Here is a 16411-nt window from a genome sequence, read left to right as displayed (position 1 = left end):
CCCCCCCCCCCCCCCCCCCCCCCCCCCCGCCCCGGGCCAGCAGAACCTCCTTGCCTCTGCCTGGAAACCTGCCCCCACCCAGGCTGGCTGGGCGACAAAACCAAGTCCCAGAGGAAATGGGTGCTCCCGGGTACGCCTCGCCCACTCACTCTTCTTCCAGTGAAAGTCCCGGAGCAGAGGAACTCCTGGTGAGCCCAGGCCACCCGTGTGCCTTGTGTCCCAGGTTGTGGCTTGGACATGCAGCTGCACAGCTAAAGAAACACCTGGCGAACTACCTGGGATTCAGTCGTCCAGAGCTTTCAAACCCGCTTCTTATTTATATTCCGTAAAATTTTCAGTTTCATTAACTGTTGGTTGAAAGTATGTTTGTTAATGCGATAGCCTGTCTTAAGGATGAAGGACGGAGTGGAGTTGAGCAATGACACCTGCTAGGACGCTCATTCTGAATCACTCCACCTAGGGGACCTCACGTGGATGTCTGCTGATATCCACGTCATTGGTGTGGAAGCCACACGTCCCAGCAGTAGAGCTTGGATCTAGCCGTTGCCATCGGAGCAGCCGGCCTGAGGCTGCTGTGGCTGCGAGGAAGGTTGGACTGGGCAGCCAGGTTGGGTTTTAGGAGAAATGCTCAATCTACATAAAAGAGCAAATTGTTTTTTTGAGAGAGAGAGAGAGAGAGAGCGCACGTGCACACGTGAGGCAGAGAGAGAGGGAGACACAGAACCCAAAGCAGGTGCCAGGCTCTGAGCTGTCAGCACAGAGCCTGACGCGGGGCTCAAACTCGCAAACCGTGAGATCAGGACCTGAGCGTGAGTCAGATGCTTAGCGAACTGAGCCACCCGGACACCCCAAGAGCAGATTGTTTTTACATCCTCATTCCTAGCCTCTGTTTCTAACACATACTCATTACGATGTATCTTTTATTAAAAGCGTTTCCTGAATGGTTATACTTGGAAGTACTTCCCAAGCAGTTTATTGGGCTTGTCAGTCACGTGTGTGTTTTTACTTTAGCTGAGGGGAAATCTGGTAGCACCCGCTGCTGGCCCCACTGTCCTCTCATGTCTGGGCTCAGGATGTGAAGGCGGCTGGAGAGACTGCTGAAGGAAGTACTTGTTTTAGGACCTTGATACCCTCGGTGAACAAACAAGATAGAACAATGCCCCAAGTGCTGCATCCAGGGGGAGTCCAATCTGAAACGAGTGGCACATAGTAAACATTCCCTGGGTCCGTGGAATTGACCCTCGGGGACACCTGGTGGAGAGTGGTGTCACAACTGTGTCCTGTGCTGCACATAGGCAGCACTGGCCCCGTTGAGCAGGAGTGAGCCTCTCTCTGGGCGAGGACACCGGTGTCCTTGTTTGCGGTATTTGAAGGGATGTTGTGTAGCCAGGACGTCACGCGTCTTTGGGAGAGCTCCGGGGGGGCGGGACTGCCGTGTGAAAACCGGCGGTGAGTTGTCCCCTCCGGTGATGATCAGGCAGAGGCTCAAGGGGGTTTGTGAGGGGGAAGGGGGACTCAGGGGTCCCTAAAACTCTTGACATTCTGGATTCTTTAAGAACAAGAGGCCTCTCAAAGACCTCACTAGTTGATACCATCTTTTCCTACATTTTTACAAATACAAACTAATAAATGTGCACTTCCAGGAATGAGACACTTCTTTCCTCTCTCTCACTTTCCCGAGAAAACTTTGTGGGAGTTTTGAGGCTAGCTTCCAAAAGACGTGCTGTTTCCTATCTCTGATGGCTCGCCCGAGGGCAGAAGACCTCTTTGCCACAGGACTCTCTCACCCAGACGTGCCACCACGTTGCCTGTACCTCCCTGGGCTTCTGTGGGTCTTTAGTGGAACCTGCTCATTTTTACATCCCGCAAGAATGAGTCCTGGCTGATGACTAGATCGGTTCCATCACTGATTGGAAACGATTCCTACCCCTGCCCTCTTGCTCTGGATTTAATCTTTCTGCGGGAATCAGCTAAGCCATTTTCCCCAGTCGGAGGACAGCCCACCAATGACCAGCTGCCTGCCCTTGGTTATGTGGGGAAAGGACAAGAGGGAGAGCGCGGGGAGTCCTCCCTGGTGACCTTGAAGGCTGGGTAGGGCCTGTCAGTCTCCGGTGGGGAGTGGAGCAGACACCTGTGTCAATACCTTCTTTGAATGACTTGGGGTGTGTGAGAACGGACCTCCTAACTTGGACGGTCTTCCACAGCCACTGACTTGTGCTGAGTCTCACCAGGGAAGTGCCTGGGAAGAGGGAAGAGGTGGCACAGCTCTGGGTCTGGGTTCTGGTTCCATGTGTGAGCCTGGGTGAGCCCCGGGCCCTCTCTGTGCCGCTTGGAGAGTGGTGGGCAGCCTGGGGGTCAGTCTTCCGGGTCCCTGGGTGTGCTGCTCGGCCCCAAGATGGTTGGGAGACTCTGGCAGGCTCTGGGTTTCCTTACCGAAGCTCCCTAATTGGATTCTCATGAAAACCTGCCTTCCCAAACCGTCGGGCAGCAGTGTACTTTTTTGAGATGGTTCAAGAGTGGCCGGCTCGCTCTCTCACTCCGTCCTCCCAGCCTCATCGAGGCGTAATCGAAGCACCGAGTGGCGCCGAGTTGAAATGGACAGTTTGATCATTGCCGTTTGTTTTATGAGAACGCGTGATGTCTGCCCGCCCTCCCGGTCCCACCCTGTGCTCCCAGCCCTCCAGCCTCGTCCAGCTGGCAGAGCTGTCACAAGGGCTCCCATAAGCATTCCCACGATCCTTTGAGTGAGGAGTGTGACCTCGGAACCACGTGCCCCTCCCCTCCCCGCACGGAGAAGGAGGCGGGGGGGGGGGGGGAAGAACAGTGCTTGGACGGCTGCGCGCCCTGTCAGGGGGCCCTGTCGGGGGCACATCCAAACACGATGGTTCTCCTGGGACTCCGGGGTTAGAAGGGGAAAGCAAATCGATTTCTACCTTCATGTTAGAGCAAAGAGAACTCGCAGAACAAGCCCCCTCTACTCCTCTGAGCTCTCCTGAGGTGCCTCCCATCCACCGTGTGTGCGGAACTGAGGAGCTCGGTATGAGAACGCTGGCAAACTCAGGCAACAATGTGTTCTCTTTGTGTTATTACGACGCTCTCTCACTGGTGAGTTTTCAGGCTCGCTGTGCTGGGGTCCCTCATAGACGACTCGCTGGCTTCCCTGGGCTGGTGGGAAGAGCACGGGGAGAATGCATTCCCGAGGCTTGGGAACGCTTCAAGGGGGTCTTGCTGTGACACGCCTGGAGTGAGCCTCACTGCCCCTTGGGCTCCGCTGCTAATCACTTTTCCAGTCGTAGAGATCCTCCATTCGTGGCAAGGTTTTGTAAGACTGTGCGGACGGGGCATGAGTTTCTTAGGCTGGCTGACCCTCATGTGACCAAGTGACAGGCAATAATTGACGTTACCATCTATTTTAGTAGAAGGAAGCGAGCCCCCCACTCTGAAACCTCAGAGGAGTGTGTCTCCTGAGCCTCGGTTGCATACTGTGCGGCTTTGTGCTTTCCATCCGTAGGTGAAGAGCGTCCAGACCGGAGGTGGTTAGGGTACCTACACCCTGGGCTGGAGCTGGCCAGCACCTTGTCCTCAGTGCCCCCCTTGCCTGCTTTTAGAAGCAGGCCGTGAGGGCGTTCGGCCTGAGCCACAGGGACATTTCTTATGTTCATGAAGACCTTACGAACGTAAGGTCTCTTGTCACAAGCCTCTTTGCTTTCGGGGGATGCCGTCAGTGTATCTGCACGTCTGGATGAGAAACCACTTGACGGGCCGTGGAATGGGAACCCGCTTCTGAGAAATCGGACGCTGGGGCTCACAGAGAGCTGTCATGGAAGCCATCCTTGGACTTCTGCTCAGTGGAGGTGCAGCCCTGGCCCCCAAGCCGGAGCCAGCCCTCCTGTGATGCGACAGTGAAGCCACCGGGCTCTGCAGGCCGGGGCGCTCCCTGTGCTCATGCTCACCGCCATGCTGCAGGAGCATGTGTCCAGCACTGTTGTCTAGGGGTTGGCAGAAGGCCACAGAGACCTTTATTTTGAAATTTTAGATCATACCCTTTTATCCTCCCCGCCCCCCGTTGACTTACCATGGAACATTTACGGAGCAGTGACTACATTACATGTGTGCACGAAGTGCTGTATAAGGAATACTCCCACTTGATCCTTAAAATATCAGTATGAAGGAGGCGCTGTTACTACCCTCATTTTATAGGCTGGGAAACCTGAAGCTCAGAAGAGTTGAGTCACTTGTCTGAGGTCACACAGCTAGAACCTGACGTACCCAGGATTTTAATGCAGACGACTTCTCTCAAACCTGTGTCCTTGGGGTGCCTGGGGAGGCTCAGTTGGTTAAGCGTCTGACTCTCGATTTCAGCTCAGGTTGTGATCTCACAGTTCGTGGGTTCGAGCCCCACATTGGGCTCCATGCTGACAATGCGGAGCTTGCTTGGGATTCTCTCCTTCTGCTCCTCCCCCTCCCCTTCTCTCTCTCAAAATAAGTAAACTTAAAAAAGAAAAGAAAAGAAAACCTGTACCCTAGACTAGAGCGCTCCATCGCCACCCTCCCTGGCTGCCTAGCTGGCAGAAGCGGGTGGTAAATAACCAGCTCCCCTTCTTGACAACAGAGAGCTGGCCGTGGATCATAGGACACAGAGGGATAGCATGGTGGGGCAGGTGCCCTGCTGCCAGACAGGGCAGGGTAGTGCTTAGGCGCACCAGCCGTAGGGTCCGAGAGACGTGTCTTTGCATCCCTGCCTCGGCACCGTCCCCGTGGGATGTCACCACGCCCTGTGGGTCGGTTTCCACATCGAGAATAACACCAGTAGTGGCCTTCTCCGATGGGTGTTAAGATCAATGAGATTTTGGCATCTAATCACTCAGCAGTGTCTGAATATGTTTTAGCTATTACTGTGGATGTGTTTGTAAGCCCTTGGGTCTGAGCTGGCCGTGGCATAACCGCTCAGTGGAAACTCTGGTAGCTTGTCGGCTCTGGTTGCCGGAGCCCTGCTGGAGGTGCTCGCGCGGTATTTGGTGTGTTCCTGGTCGTCAGAGAGACATTTCAGATTTGGAAGTTGTTGCTTCCCTTTCTTTAATTCTTTCTGCTCATTGAGGGACTTTAAGCTCCAAGTTACTTGAGACAGAGTTTCTTAGCGTACCGTTGTGGGTGGAAGGAAGGAAGGTTTGACCTTGCGAAAATGTCTCCTTGGCGAGAAGACACACCAGCTCTAAGGATACGTGTGCGCTCATGGAGGAATGGTTTTCCCTCGTAAGGGTCACTTTTCATGGAGCCCCAGAGAACCAAAAAGGAGAGGCCTGACCCTGATTTGATACTCAAGCTCTCATTCCAGGGCTACCCACTTGCAAATGTTCCGGTAATATTAATTACGTAAGCGTGTGTGTGCGCGCACAGGCACGCATGCGAGCGTGAATTTTCATTCCATATAGGAACGTTCGATTCTTGTACCCTCTGGCACTAAAGGCTGTGTGAGAGGATGGTGATGCTACCTTTCTCTATTGAGTTACTTAATATATTTCAGGACCTGTGCTAGATTCTCTTCAGATTCTTTCTGATGTCCTCAGAACAGTGCCATAAGGTAGGTACTGTCATTCCCATTTAACAGATGATGGAGTTGAGGCTGAAGGAGGAGAAAGACTTGTCCAGATCTTCATTACTCAGAAATAGCAGGTGAAAGCTGTACGCCTTTGTCTGAACTTCCAAGGCGCTTTGTGCCAGCCACTGACTGGCAAGGTGGTGTGTTGTAGGTCGTAGATTTTGAAGCCAGAAGGACCTCATTTTTAAGGCATCTCTCTGTTTAGCGAGTCCTGACAACCAGAACGGATGAGCTTTGAGACCCGGCTTAGATTCGATTTACAAATTTATCACAGGCTGGTAAAATGTTCGTTGCACTTTACTGTCAGCAATGCACACGGAACCGTTGGTGACGTATTCAGGGGTGCCAGGGGGGCCAGTCGTTGTGGTGGGACTCTGTGGTGCTGTGCTGTGTTGTGCCTGTGCTGCTGCCCTAACCGGGAGCTGCCCTCAGCTGCATAGGACGAGCAGAGGTTGGAGAGCCTTCCGTACTGATTCACATCTGAAATAGGGCATCAGGAACCCGGGATAGGAGTGGGCCAAGTGTGCTGCTTGATGGGCAGCTGTGTGTCGTTCTCCTCACGCTCCCCTTTGCACAGAAGGCAGCGCTGCCCCCTTTTAGATGAAGTTCTTTGGGTTGATGGGGCCTGTATTTTTCTCCGCTCCTTTAAATCTTGCTTTTCTGTCAAGATTTGAATGTTTGTACCGTTGCAAGTTAGACCCAAGGCCCCCCCACACCTTTGGAAACCACGTGCTGTGTTATTGGCAGAAACCCACGGGGAAACGTTAAAGGTCAGCCAGGCTGTCTTATAAGTCGGGGGTGGGGGAGGGGTTCCTGTGAATTGGCTGCTCCTGCCGTGGGAAAGGGGGTCCGCTTGTCTCAGCCTCCATCAGTGAACGTGCGGATGGTGTTTCTCCCAAACTTTTGTTTTTTGTTTTTTTAATTCTCATTTGGAATAGTGTGACATTCTGCTTTAATCGCCATTGGCTTTTGTGAAAGGCTTCTTGAATTCCTCGTGTCATTGAGGTGGAGATGGACAGCACGCATGACTTTGATGGAAGACGTCTCAGGATTGGCCCTAATTACGCGTCTAACTCCAAGCTGACAAAGTGAAAGGATTAGAAGCGTGTTATGTGAAACCAGTCAGTACCACGCCTGACTGTGAAGCATTAATGACCAGACAATAGGTTGTGGCGCCTTGCGCATCTTCCGAAGGGGCCCAGGAAACCGTGAGCCAGAGAAGCCATCTGAGAAAGGTTGCAGTGTTTTCAAGAAATCTACACGTCGGCGATGGTGTTTGTGAGAACAGAGTCTGCATCCGAGAGGACGAGGTTTCAGACCGTGGTTGTGGGTAGAACTGTTGTAATTTGCGCCACCGGGGGCAGGAAACGCACTCACCCTACCGGATCTGTGAGCCAGAAAGCCGTTCTCCAGAAGCCATTTGAACTAAGTTTTAATTTAGCTTGGGCCCCTCACGTTCTCTAGAGAGGGTTTGGTCCTGGGAGGCAGGACCCGTGTGTGTGTGTTCTGTGTCCTTTTCTGTCATTCAGGGCTCGGGGTCTGGGGCAAGTCTTAACCTCTCTTAGACTTGGTTTACTTCTCTGTAAACCTGGGGGAGTTGTGCCCGTTTCGTGGAGCTGTGGGGAGGCTTTCCCGGAACCCACGTGTGCGTGCGGTGTGGGCGGTGCAGCGCACGGCAGGCCCGGAGCAGAGGCGCGTTCTCTGCCCTTTCTCTTTGGAAGTTGGTTTGCATTCTGGTTTTTGTTGTTGTTGTCGTCGTCGTCGTCATCATTTTTTTAAATGTTTATGTATGTATTTTGAGAGAGAGAGACAGCGCGTGTGCACGAGCACAGGGGTGGGGCAGAAAGAAGAGGAGACAGAGAATCCCAGGCAGTCTCCGGGCAGTCAGCACAGAACCCTACGCAGGGCTCACGAACTCATGACCCATGAGACCATGTCCTGAGCCAATATTGAGAGTCAGACGCCTAACTGACTGAGCTACCCAGGCGCGCCCCTGCGTTTTGGATTCTTAGTGTTTCTGATAACGAATGACTAATTTGGAAAGGAGAGTTATATGGATGAAATAGAAGTAATCTTTAAGACACCATTATTAATTCTAACACAGAATGTTATTAAAAGCAGCGATTTTGGGGGGGTGAATCTATCCTCCGTCTTGAGTTAATTTAGGATTACACTATAAACAGCACTACACGGTTTAATGAAGAGACTTGTTTTCTGGTCCCGGTTCATTTGCTACTTAGTTATGTGATTAAGTCTGAATTAATTAGTTCTGTAAGTCTGGGCCTCAGTTTTTCTCATTTTTTTTTTTAATGTTTTATTTATTTCTAGGAGAGAGAGAGAGAGAGACAGCGTGAGCAGGGGAGGGTCAGAGAGAGAGGGAGTCACAGACTGAAGCAGGCTCCAGGCTCTGAGCTGGCAGTCAGCACAGAGCCCGACGCGGGGCTCGAACCCACGAACCGCGAGATCATGACCTAAGTGAAAGTCGGACGCTTAACCGACTAAGCCACCCAGGCGCCCTGGTTTTTCTCATTTTTAAAAGAAGTTGCTCATCAGATGGTTTGTTAGGCTCCCTCTAGCTTCTGTTTCTGTGATTCTGCGCCTCACAATCTGGAGAGGTAGAGAGAGGCGCACCCAAGATAAAATGCTCCACTTCCCTCCCTGGCTCGTTAGAGCCCAGAGCGTTAGCGGAGCCAAGAGCTGCGCGGAAGAGAGAAATCTGGCAGACAGCCATCCTGTCGATGTCGTCGGACCTGAGCTGTCTCCCTGCGTAAAGTCGTCCCCTGTGCTTTGCGTGGCGGCCGCAGAGAGCAGGCAGCAGTTGCCTTCGAGTTGAGTGCAGATCGGGAACCGGGTTTCAGGATGTGGAACAGGGTCAGCAGGCCTTCTGGAGTATAGGCAGGGGTGGGTGGGGTGGGTAGAGGCGGAGGCTGCAAGGGGAAGAGAGCTTCTTTCTGCCCTGCAGGGGAGGTGGCCCACCAGACCCACCTGTGCCCTTGCCAAGCAGGGACTCCGCTTGGCCGTTTAGAACGAGCTCGCCCAGTCATGCCCCTCACGCCCCCTTGGGGACTCGATTGCCAACTCACTGAGGCGTTCTGCCATCCCACCACGCTTACCAGCTAGACTGTGATCCCTGCGGAGAAGCCATTCTGCAGTTAGAGGTTTGGGGACTGTGAACCCAGAATTGGTTGTCCCGAAGCAGCCACACTACAGCGAAGATAGAGCCCCACCTGCTGAGCGTGATTCACTTTGGATCTCTCACTCCCTGACGGGATGTGTAAGGGAAGCCTCAGCTGATGGCTGTTGTAGTATTTGACACAGAGCCTATGTAGGAGTTGCTAAGTTTTGTCTCGGAATAAATGTACCAGGGAGAGAGGCACTTGGACATTCTTGCTGCTGAGTGGGGAGTCGAGGTTGTTTGGGGACACTCTGGGGGCTGTTCCATTTGTCTGGTTTCGATGGCCTCAGACGAGCTTGGGAATATCAGTAAGTACAGTGAAAGCGGAATTGATGGAGATACCCCTTGGTGCTGTCCTGGCCAGAGGGCTTCAGAAAGAAAGCTGAACAAGGAGAGGACAGTACAGAAGAGGGGGAGAAAAGGTCTTTTGGGGGCGAATATGGAATTTGATCAACTCTTACTGTTTTTTGGCTTTAGGGGAGCCGTGAGTCCCACGTGCCCCATCATAAATAGGGCGGGGGCACGAGGGGAGGTGGGAGTCGCAGGGGTCTGCTCTCCTTTGTTGGTGCTTCATGACTTGGAAACAGAAATCCCGCTCCGCCTTGCTTTGCTAGAGGCTCCTGGCAGCCCAAGTGGAAAACCTGCGTCAGATGAGCAAAAAGTCAGGGAGGAGGGGGCCCGGGAGCACCCACCAACTGTCGTGGTAAAATCTCAGCCGAGAAGCCCTGTGCTTTGCGCTCTAGGAAGGCTCCTGCCGTCTACGGGGGGCGGGGCTGCGGGGAGCTCCTGGGGCAGATGCCTACCCAACCCTCCCCCTCATTCCTGGTCATCCCGCGGCGGGGAGAGCCAGAGCGACAACGACGGGGAGAGCATTGTTGAGCCAGTGCTTGAAAGTTCTAAAACCCCCGGCTCCAAGGGATTAGGTGGTGACCGATTGAGCCCCACCCTGCAGGTGAAGTAAGAGGATAGGAATTTTTATCGTTATTAAATCACATCTGTGCCTTTGGAGTCTTAGACTTTGCAAAAAAGCTGTGGACCTTTAACCTTGGAAAACTGTGCATGCATGTGTGCACACACACACACCTGCCTTCATATGCATACACTTACCTTCACACATACACACATCCCTACCCTCACACACTTACCCCTGCTTGCTTTCTCTCACACACACACACCTACTTTTGTACATTTACACCTCTGCCACCTTCTTTTTTTTAATGTTTGTTTACTTTTGAGAGAGACACACAGAGTCCAAGCAGGGGAGGGGCAGAGAGAGAGGGAGATGGAATCCGAAGCAGGCTCCAGGCTCTGAGCTGTCAGCACAGAGCCCGACACGGGGCTCGTACCCACAGACCAGGAGATCATGACCTGAGCTGAAGTCAGATCATGCTTAACCGACTGAGCCACCCAGGCTCCTCTACACTTCTACCTTCTTAAACACACTCCTGCTCTCTCCCACATACTCCCGCACACCTGCCTTCATACACCCCTTCCTACATACACTCTCATGCATTGTACACACCCCTGCCTTCATACACACCCACCCCTACTTTCTCATGCATACATACACAAACCCCTTCCTTCACACACACACACACACACACACACACACACACACACACACCTACTTTCTCTCTTGTGCATATGTACACATCCCTGTATTCTCTCTCTCTCTCATACACACACCTCCTTTCTCACACATACACACACATCTGTACCTTCACACACACACCTGCGTACAAACTGCCAAGGCACTCACGAGCTGTGGAACAGTGGCTCTGTACCCCAAGTTAAGAACCTGTGGTTTATTCCTTCCATCGGAGTTGATTTTGGTTTTGTTTTGTTTTGTTTTTTTAAACAAAAATAGGTTTCCAGTTTCCACCCTGCTAGTAGATTAGAAGTAACATATTAGATGAAGTGTAGCTCACGGGAAGATCAGAAAAATGTAAAAAGCAGACACCGACACCGGGCTGTGTTCCAGGAACCCTCTGCCAGTGAGAGATGGTTTAACCGTGCTCACTGCCTTGTCCTCTCTGTAAACACACAGACCCTGTAAAACATGACAAGGGTCACCATCTCTCAGGATGAAAACAGGGGTGGTACTTTGGCTATTGGAGGGGCTCCCAGCTCCCCAGGGGCGATGGGGTGAGTGGGTGTCGGTGGTGCTGAGGGTTGAACAAGGCGGCGTAGTCCTTTCCTGCCGCCTGCTCCTCGCTGCCTGCTTTCTTGGGTCACAAGCTCCTTGAAGGCAGGGACCATCTGGCTAGTCCAGCCCTTTGTCCCCCGTGCATGCCCGTCCCTCACACAGGTGCTCAGTGACGGGATCAAGTGGAAAGACCAGCATGGTGTGTGGTAGAAAACGTCTCAGCATGAAGGTATGGGCTCAAGTGCTGACTTTGCCGCTGACCTTGCCAGATTTTCTCTGAACCTCCATTATTCATCTGTACGATGAGAGGGCAGGACCTAGATGAACTTGAAAGTTGTGTCCTGTGATTCTGGTAGAATTTTTTAGAGCAGAGACTTACAGAGCCATGGCATTTCCAGAGTGAGCAAGACCACGGTGGGCCCGCCAACACCACCGCACCAGTCACTGTAAAATGGTTTTTACGTCGTGCGGTTTCTGCCTTAGTTTTTAGGAAATGACATTGATCCAGCTGTGATGATCTGCAGCACTGACCCCCAAAAGGTGGAAGGAGGCTTGAGTGGCCAAATGGGCTTTCAGTGTGGCTTTGATCCGCTTGATAGAGGGTCCTGGACTTCCCCAGGGAAATGAAAAGTCACTCGGAGGGAATATGCTTGTTTGCTGGGTGAGCCATCACCCTCACCACCGTGTCCCTCCCAGGAGATTCAGCCAGAGGGCAGTCAGTTGGTGGAAGAGACACTTTTCCAGAGTGACCGACAGGCGAGTTGTGGGCTGGGCCGGCTGGCGAATCGTTCCCCAAATAGCCCCCGGCACGACCTGTTCCTGAAGCACATGGCAGAAAACCGATTCCCCTTGTAAACAGTTCCTTGCTGGGTCACAGATGATACAGGACAAGCCAGGGTTAAGTTAGACCCCATGAATTTGCGGGCAGTCAGCCTGGGCCAAGTTTACCTTTGTGCCGTCTGTGAAGCAAGAATTAACTCAGCCTCTCAGGAATGTAAACACGTGAAGGTCCTGATGAACTTAGGAAAGACTGTAAAGGCCTTGAGGCTTTGGGTGGTTGTTTATGTGTAGACAGATGCTGTGAAGTGCCGATCGGCCCCAGCAAGCCCTAGCGCAGGCCGAGCAGGACTTCTGCTCAGAAATCCGCACACTCGGAGCTGCTGCTTGTCCTTGAAATTACAGTGTGTTTAAAGGGGCAGAGGCAGAAACCACACGCACGCTATGGGGCCGTAGCACTGTCTTCAACCAGAGGGTCGTCTCCAACTTCTTGGGCTTGCTCCCATTCCCAGTAAGTACCCTCGTCCCGTCTTTCCTGCCTCTTCAAGTCCCGAACCCTCTCCTCCTCTCCAGCCACAGAGCCACAGCCCTGACCCTGTCTCTGGTCAGGCCACCTCCCCACAGTCACCAGAGATGTCCTCCCGTATTAGTTACTGTTGCTAACTAACAGAACCCCCCAAACCTGGGGATGTAAAATAACAGTACTCCTTACGTCCGGTGCTTTCTGTGGCTCAGGAAATTCAGGAGGGCCTTGGGTGAGTCATTCTGGCTTGGGGTCTCGAGCTCTTGCAGTCAGACAGCTGCATCTGGAGGAGGGGACATCGGGGGGCTGGCTGAGAGTCTCACAGTCCCTCCATGTGGCTTTGCTGTGTAGGTTAGCTTGGGCTTCCTCACAGCATGGCCGCCATAGTTTACACTGAAGCTCGGGGCTCCAAGCCTGAGTGTCCAGCAAGCAAGGTGCGAAATGAATTGTCCTTCCAGATGGCCAACAGGTAACATGAAAAAAATGCTCAACATCACTCATCATCAGGGAAACACAAATCAAAACCACAGTGAGATACCACCTCACGCTGGTCAGAAGGCCGGTCTCAGATGTTGATGAAGATGTGGAGAAAGAGGAACCCCTTTGCACGGCTGGTGGGAACGCAAACTGGTGTGGCCACTCTGGAAAGCAGTGTGAAGGTTCCTCAGAAAATTAAAAATAGAACTACCCTATGACCCAGCAATTGCACTACTAGGTATTTATCCAAAGGACACAGGTATGCTGTTTCAGAGGGGCACACGCACCCTGATGTTCATAGTAGCTATCGACAACAGCCAAAGTATGGAAAGACCCAAATGTCCATCAACTGATGAATGGATAAAGAAGATGTAGTGTGTACACACGCACACACAATGGAATATTACTCAGCAGTCATAAAGAATGAAATCTTGTCATTTGCAACAACGTGGATGGAACTAGAGGGTATTATGCTAAGCGAAACTACAGAAAGACAAATATCATAGGACTTCAGTCATATGCAGAATTGAAGATACGAAACATGAACATAAGGGAAGAGAAGCAAAAATAATATGAAAACAGGGAGGGGGACAAAACGTAAGAGACTCTTAAGTATAGAGAGCAAACTGAGGGGTGCTGGAGGGGTTGTGGGTGGGGGATGGGCTAAATGGGGAAGGGGTATTAAGGAGGTCACTTGCTGGGATGAGCACTGGGTGTTATATGTAGGGGATGAACCACTGGATTCTACTCCTGAAACCATTATTACACCATATGCTAACTTGGATGTAAGTTTTTTTTTAATTTAATTAAATTAATAATAAAAATTTAAAAAAAGAAACTAAGTTAAAAAAATGAATTGTCTTTTATGGCTTGGACTGAGAAAACACAGAGCATCAATTCTGGTGGGAATTGATAGGAATAGTCACCAAAGCTCTCCTATCTCCAACGGATGGGGCGGGGGTGGGTGTGTAGACTCCACCTCTCAAAGGGCAGAGTGTCAGAGTCACTTCGTCAGAGGAGCACGCCGGGTGAGAGACCTTGTTATGGCCATTTTTGGACAATGTAATCTGTTTAACGTCCTAAGACGCACAGTGTTCCTGTCGTTCCTCTATGGACACGTCTTTAGGGGCTCCTCATCCCTCTGGAGCAGCCGATTTTAAAGTTTGTGAGGCCACAGAACATGGGGCAGAGAGGCCTTCCTTCCTGCAAAGCTTCGCTTCACGGCTGCTGCGACACCCGAGGTCTGGAGCCCTGGCGTGGAGGCTGCTTAGAAACCTGCCACCCTCTGCGCCGCGTGCGTGGGAACCAGCCTGACCGTGGGCCCCTCGTGACAGGGCCCCCATCACCTCCCACGGCTGCACCTGCCTCCTCTGTGGGTCTCGCTGTGCCTGCGCTGTGCTCTCCCATACCCATTTGTCACACCACGTCTGCGCCTGCAGGGCCCCCCTTACCTGCCCCCCATCCCGCCCTGTGATAAAGGGGAGGTTCCCTGTACCACTTTGTACCACCTTTACGGTAACTCTCTTCCTTTTTGGGGATACGTGTGTTCACTGCATTAGGCTTTGAGTTTACTACAGGTTGGGCCATGTCCTGTCCTTGACATCTCTGCCTGGGGGCCGAATAAATTGTTGGAGGAGGATTTCCAGATCAGTCTGTGCCCCTTGACTTCATGTAACAGGGCCGAGGTTTACTGCATGCAAATGATGGGTGACCCTCGCAGCTGTCTGAGGATTCCGTAGGAGGCTTTTTTTTTTTTTTTTTTTTAAGCCATAGTGCTTTGTTCAGCTTATTCTGAAAAATTGTTTCTAGTCTGTATTAACAGTGGCTTTATTCTATGGAGGGCACTGAAAGCAGTTTTGTGTTTTAAGTCATGTGAAAATCTAGCAGAAAGTGAAACATTTCCTGACTTGGTTCATATGCTTAAACACACAGACCACACACGCATGCACGCACGCACAACATGTAGTCCGATCCCATAGAGCCTTACCAGCCTAAAGTGGGTAACTGTCCCCTCTTTAGTCTGACATCCTAACAACGACCCTTCCTTGATTTTTTCCCCCCGTGTAGACTTTGACAAAAGCATCAGTTCCTGAAGGCAGGAACCATTCAGCATCAAAACCAGTGCGTGTCACCCAGGAAACACGCCAGTAGCTATTGAATAACTAACTGAATGGGGAGAGAACTCTGCAGAGGGAGGTGCTGTCCGTGGTCATGCTTTTATTATTACTCTTCAGCCTGGGGACCGCCACCGGTGGGTGTAGACCTCCTGAAGCGTGTTGTCTGCAGGACGTGTCTGGGATCATTTTGGGCTTTGAAGGCGCCAACTGTGGGGAGCACTCCGTCGTGGGATGACCGTCCACAGAATACACAGAAAGCCGGCTAGGGGCAGGAACCGGGGCAGGAATCCCACGCCTAACAGCTGGTCGCTGTCCCCCGGGCTCACTCGTGTCATTGCCTGTGGCTGCGGGCCGTCCGGGTCTTCGCTCTCTGGCGTCGTGGCCTGTTTGGACCCCTCGGAGTGTGGGGCGACTCCTGGTGTTCACTCTAGTTTTTCAACTTTTTACAAGCTACCATTAAGCTTCACCGTGTGGCCTCGCTTCTGGGAGGCCTTCGGTCCTTTTCCTAATTTAACGACAGACGTCGTCAGCCCTAGACATCTGTAGTGAAACATTTCCTAGTAGGATTCATGGGGATTAACACAAGGCAGGAGTTAGAACATTCTGGAGTCGTGTTTTTCTAGTGCCCTCCGATAGATGCAGTCAGACAGAGGGCCGTCCGGGCCAGGGCCTCGGGCTGCAGGCGCCCTCGGGGGTGAGGCCGCGAGCAGGCTCCGTGGAAGGGTGGATGCCAGATCTTTCCATGTGGATCTTTTCTGGCCAAGTTACAGCTTTCTCTTCCTAGATTATATGCTGCTCAGTTTCTGGCTTGTCGCTTCTGACTTCCCGTGTATCCTGGATGAAGGTTTCAGGACAGCTCGGGTTGCTTCAGTCTAAGTTTGGTTTTTCGTTCTCAGCAAGATTGTTAACACCCAGTTGAAAACATTTCTACAGACCAGAAGTGTCTATGGGTTGTGAGTGGCCTGTGAATTCAAATTGTGTAGAAAACCTTTCTTTGGGTGTGCAGTTTTCTAGGGCCTTAGCTTGGATCAGAGTCTGAGCGTCTGCAGTCCCCCAAAATGACTTTTAAATTAGGGCTTTCAAACCTGACTCTGGCATTTGGGGCCAGGCTGCTGGGGACTGTCTTCTGCATGCAGACTGTTCAGAAGCATCCCTGGCTCCTACCCGTCAGGTCCCAGGAGCGCCTTCTCTCCCCGTGATGACAACGGGAAAGTACCGCCACACATTGCCCAATGTCTCCTGGGGGGCCATGGGAGGGCAGAATCAACCCCAGTTGATTCACCTTTGTTTTTTTAACGTTTGTTTATTTACTTTGAGAGACAGAGCGAGTGAGAGCATGCACTAGCCAGGGAAGGGCAGAGACAGAGGGAGAACGAGTCCCAAGCAGGCTCTCTGCTGGTGTGGGGCTTGATCTCACAAACTGAAATCAAGAGTCGGACGCTTGACCGCCTGAGCCGCCCAGGCCCCCACCCTACACACCTTTTTTTTTTCTTTTCTTTTTTTTTTTAGTAGATACACTTTTTTAGAGCAGTTTTTATTTCCTGGGAAAATTGAGCAAGAAGGTACAGAGACGCCGGTGTATCCCCTGCCACGCACA

General features: G+C 52.0%; 1 protein-coding gene across 5 annotated transcripts in view; it reads left to right on the top strand.

Annotated features, from left to right (window-relative positions):
- Positions 1-16411, top strand: part of CAPZB (capping actin protein of muscle Z-line subunit beta) — a 131240-nt gene that overhangs the window by 43862 nt on the left and 70967 nt on the right. Inside the window, exon 1 of one of the 5 annotated variants that reach the window (XM_039229014.1) lies at positions 14853-14948. The exons of the other annotated variants lie outside the window; for them this stretch is intronic. Coding sequence (XP_039084945.1) covers positions 14868-14948 — 81 coding nt within the window. The 5' untranslated portion in view covers positions 14853-14867. Of the gene's footprint in view, positions 1-14852; positions 14949-16411 lie in introns of those variants that run through there. 5 annotated transcript variants of the gene reach the window in all.

This window comes from Hyaena hyaena, unplaced genomic scaffold (genome assembly GCF_003009895.1).
Source record: "Hyaena hyaena isolate Hyena2069 unplaced genomic scaffold, ASM300989v1 scaffold_35, whole genome shotgun sequence".
NCBI classification, from domain to species: Eukaryota; Metazoa; Chordata; class Mammalia; order Carnivora; family Hyaenidae; genus Hyaena; species Hyaena hyaena.
This window is presented reverse-complemented; position numbering and strand designations above follow the sequence as displayed.